The sequence below is a fragment of the Pteropus alecto genome, unplaced genomic scaffold (assembly GCF_000325575.1).
Source record: "Pteropus alecto unplaced genomic scaffold, ASM32557v1 scaffold25, whole genome shotgun sequence".
Classification (NCBI taxonomy): domain Eukaryota; kingdom Metazoa; phylum Chordata; class Mammalia; order Chiroptera; family Pteropodidae; genus Pteropus; species Pteropus alecto.
The window spans coordinates 5,337,357-5,340,827 of record NW_006441955.1 but is presented as its reverse complement, the minus strand read 5'-3'; the positions used below and the strand labels follow the sequence as shown (position 1 = coordinate 5,340,827).

Below are 3,471 nucleotides of genomic sequence, written 5' to 3'. Positions count from 1 at the left end.
TATAGGTTGGCATCTTCTTTTCCCTGGCTGCCCTGAGAATTCTGTCTTTGTCATTGATTTTTGATAATTTTAATACAATGTATCTTGGAGAAGGCCTTTTTGAGTTGAGATAATTGGTTGTTCTGTTGACTTCTTGAATTCCAAGCTCCAGCTCATTCCTTAGATTTGGGAAATTCTCGTCAACTATTTGTCTGAAAAAGCTTTCTAATCCCTGCTCCTTTTCCTCACCATTGATAATGCCCATTATACTTATGTTTCCTCTCCTGATGGTATCAGCTAGTTTCATTATTTTTCATTCTTCGGTTTCTCTCTTCTTCCTTCTGATTTATTTCTAGATTTCTGTCTTTGATATCACTGCTCTTTTCCTCTACTTGGTCGACTCTATTTCCCAAGCTTGTTATGTCATTTTTCATCTCTTCCAGTTTGTTCTTCATCTCCAGAATTTCTATTTGGTCCTTCTAAAGAACCCATTCTGCTCATCTAGTTGTTTTTTCAATTCCTGAAATTGTTGATATGAATTGTTTTGCATCTCATTGAGTTTTTTCAGAAGTACCATCCTGAATTATCTGTCATTTAAGTTGCATATTTCTATGTCTGTTAGCTTATTTTCTGGAGATTTTTCTTTCTTTCTTTCTAATTCTCCACCTAGGCATTAATGGGAGTGTATTCTGTTTTTTTTTTTTTCCTCCCCAGAAAAACAGATTTATGATATAATGGTCCCTAGTCTGTTGTAAAGAAGGTGTTTTTCTTTTGGTTTCCAGAAGGTGGGTTCTAAGCCTCTTGGATCTCTGCTTTATATGTCTTAATAATGCCTTTTTTTTCCTTATAGATATTCAATCACTTTCACTACCCTCAGTCTCAGTCCCTATCAATGTTAGCAATGGGTTTGGTAGCATTTGCTCAGATTTCCCTGGGCTCTGTGGTGTTCAGTCTTGGAGGATATTGGGGGAGGAGCCCTCTAGGTTAGGGGATGGGGGCTGTGGCTCAGCCTGGTGTTTTACAACTGCAGCTGGTAATAACTATTGTTCTCTGCCGTCCCTGCTATTCTGCTGTCTCTACTTCTGCTTTCAGCCATGATGCCTGGGCACTGCCCCTGGCTGGCCGTCCACAGGTAGGGCTGTTCAGGGAACTCGCTGAACCTTTTCCTCTTTCCCCTCGTCCTATAGGAAGCTCTGGCTATGAGAGGCAGCTTCTTTGTTTCTCCTAGTCTACCGCCTAATTCCTGGGTTTCTGACCTGTGGTAGTTCTTATGCGCAGATCCCATGCTCAGATGTGCTGATGTGCATTTTGTGTGTTTTTGTTGAGTTCACCTTATTGTTGTTTTAAGGGGAGATATCTGGGGACATCTCTCACTCCACCATGTTTCTGACATCACTCTTCACTGTGGTTTTGATTTGAATTTCCCTAATGATTAGTGATGTTGAGCATCTTTTCATGTGTCTGTTGGCCATCTGTATGTTGTCTTTTGAGAAATATCTATTCAGTTCCATTTTTTAAAATTTAATTCTTTGGTTTTTGATGTTGAGTTTTATGAGTTCTTTATATATTTTTTATTTTAACCCCATATTATATACAGCATTTGCAAATATCTTCTCTCATTCAGTAAGCTGCCCTTTTTTCTTGTTGAAATATATGTGTGTGTATCATGTCTCTATATATTTATAGTTGATTCATTAACATTGGACTCAAGGCCAGTAGCACTATAACTAATGTCTGCACTAAGTTTATCTAACATACATTGTTTTCTTCATAAGGCACATTACACTTCTTGCACTTAGGTATACTAGATAGCACTTCAGGCTTGGAGAGCATTTTTAAACAGCAAAATCACCAACAAGAAGGACGAAATTGCAAAAAATGTGGCACTAAATAGATCATGAGAAGGACATTTGTTTACAGCATGGGAGCTGAAAGGGGAAGGTATACCATAGTCTTGCTTAGCCTCAGCTGGGAACAGGAACCAGGCACCACACAAAATTTTTGCCACTTCAAAAGCTCTTCAAGTATGGACTTGGGGGTTACAAATCAATTTTTGTGAGCAGACAAGTTCACAATTCAGAATCAGCAAATAAAAAGCATCTAATACACACACACACACACACACACACACACACACACACACACACACACACACAATTTAAATGTTAAAGCCTTTGTTCTTTCACCTTGTTTAACCCCAACAAAACAACATGTGAGAATAAGTTTCAAAGGGGTTAAAAAGGTACCAGAGCTAATGACTGAACTTTGGTTTTTTTCCTTTATTTTAGATATACATATAGTGAAATCCTCCCTCTACCCTTTATCGGTTGGTGTACAATCCCATGAGTTTCAACACGTGCACTGACTCTTCTAAACGACTACCATTAACAGGATACAGAATAATTCCAATGCACCAAAAATTTTTCCCAGTCCGGTCTCTGGCCAATCCCTTCTCTTTCTCAGACCCTCCTCCAGGCCACACCCCTCATCGTAGAGAACCTAAACCTAAATGATTGGTATCATGTTAAAATTCTTTTTTCGATGGCTGGGGTGGACTCGGTCTTGAACCGGTTTATGAACTCCGGCCCCGGGCCCAGTTGAGTTCAGTTCACGCTGGAAATTTCCCTTTTGCAACAGCATATTACCAATTTAAATCTGTCCTCAATACTTTAGCGTCTGGCTTTATCTTTGCCAGTAATCACTATTATTACCCCCACTTTACAGATTAAACTGACGCTTAGAGAGGTCGATAGACTTGCGCCACGTCACACAGTCAACAAAAGAGCTGAGCTTTCCCTTACCAAGTCCTCTGGTATCCAAAAGGCCCCGAGAGCAGCGAGGGCCTTTCGGCCCATAGGGGGAGCAATTTGCAAAAGCCTTTTGGTCGAGCTGCGAGCTTTCAGTGGAAGAGGAAGTGGTGCAGAAGCCGAGAGACAGCCTGCGCCCCGAGAGACAGCCTGCGCCCCAATGCAGCGTGCCCTCACCAGCATCCTGCGCCTAACACGGCTCTGGAGGCCCCTTCAGGCCCGCGGCTGCTCCTCGGTCGGGGCGACTGGGGTCCCCGAGATCCAAGTGCACGCCCTGGCGGGCCGGGACCAAGGTGAGTGCGCTGTCCCGGTGAGCACCCAGGAGGCGGAGGGGTGGGCCGGGACCCGGCAGAGGAGCGCGGAACCCAGCGCCTGGCACTAAGGCCAGGGCCGAAGCCATGGCCAGCGCGACCGCTGCACATGGAAAGACTCAGACCAATAGGAGGAGGCAGGTCGCTCACTGCGTTTGAGGATTTGGTCCCCAATCACTTGTATCCCAATCTAGGCTTCCCAAGTCTCCTAAGGATCGAGAGTGGGTGACCACCATACTGGCCGCCTCGACCCTAATTGGGGTGGGACTCTATGTCAATATCGGTCCTCTCAGCCCCCCCATTCGGTGGCCTGGGTTGTGAGGAAGAGGAGAGGAGTCTCTCAGGGTAGGACTAGGCACCAGCACCCCACCCAC

At 44.2% G+C, this 3,471-nt stretch overlaps 2 protein-coding genes across 6 annotated transcripts in view; one reads left to right on the top strand and one right to left on the bottom strand.

Annotated features, from left to right (window-relative positions):
• The window catches only part of SCP2 (sterol carrier protein 2), a 116,874-nt gene that overhangs the window by 113,235 nt on the left and 168 nt on the right, over positions 1 to 3,471 (bottom strand). The gene's annotated exons all lie outside the window — the stretch shown is intronic.
• ECHDC2 (enoyl-CoA hydratase domain containing 2) overlaps positions 2,789 to 3,471 on the top strand; it is a 25,031-nt gene continuing 24,348 nt past the window's right edge. For 2 of the 5 annotated variants that reach the window (XM_015595286.2, XM_015595285.2), the window contains exon 1: positions 2,795 to 3,079. In XM_015595286.2, the coding sequence (XP_015450772.1) occupies positions 2,947 to 3,079 (133 nt within the window). In that variant the 5' untranslated portion in view covers positions 2,795 to 2,946. Of the gene's footprint in view, positions 3,080 to 3,471 lie in introns of all 5 variants that reach the window. The other 3 variants (XM_015595287.2, XM_015595284.2, XM_006919210.3) reach the window with 3 other exon arrangements.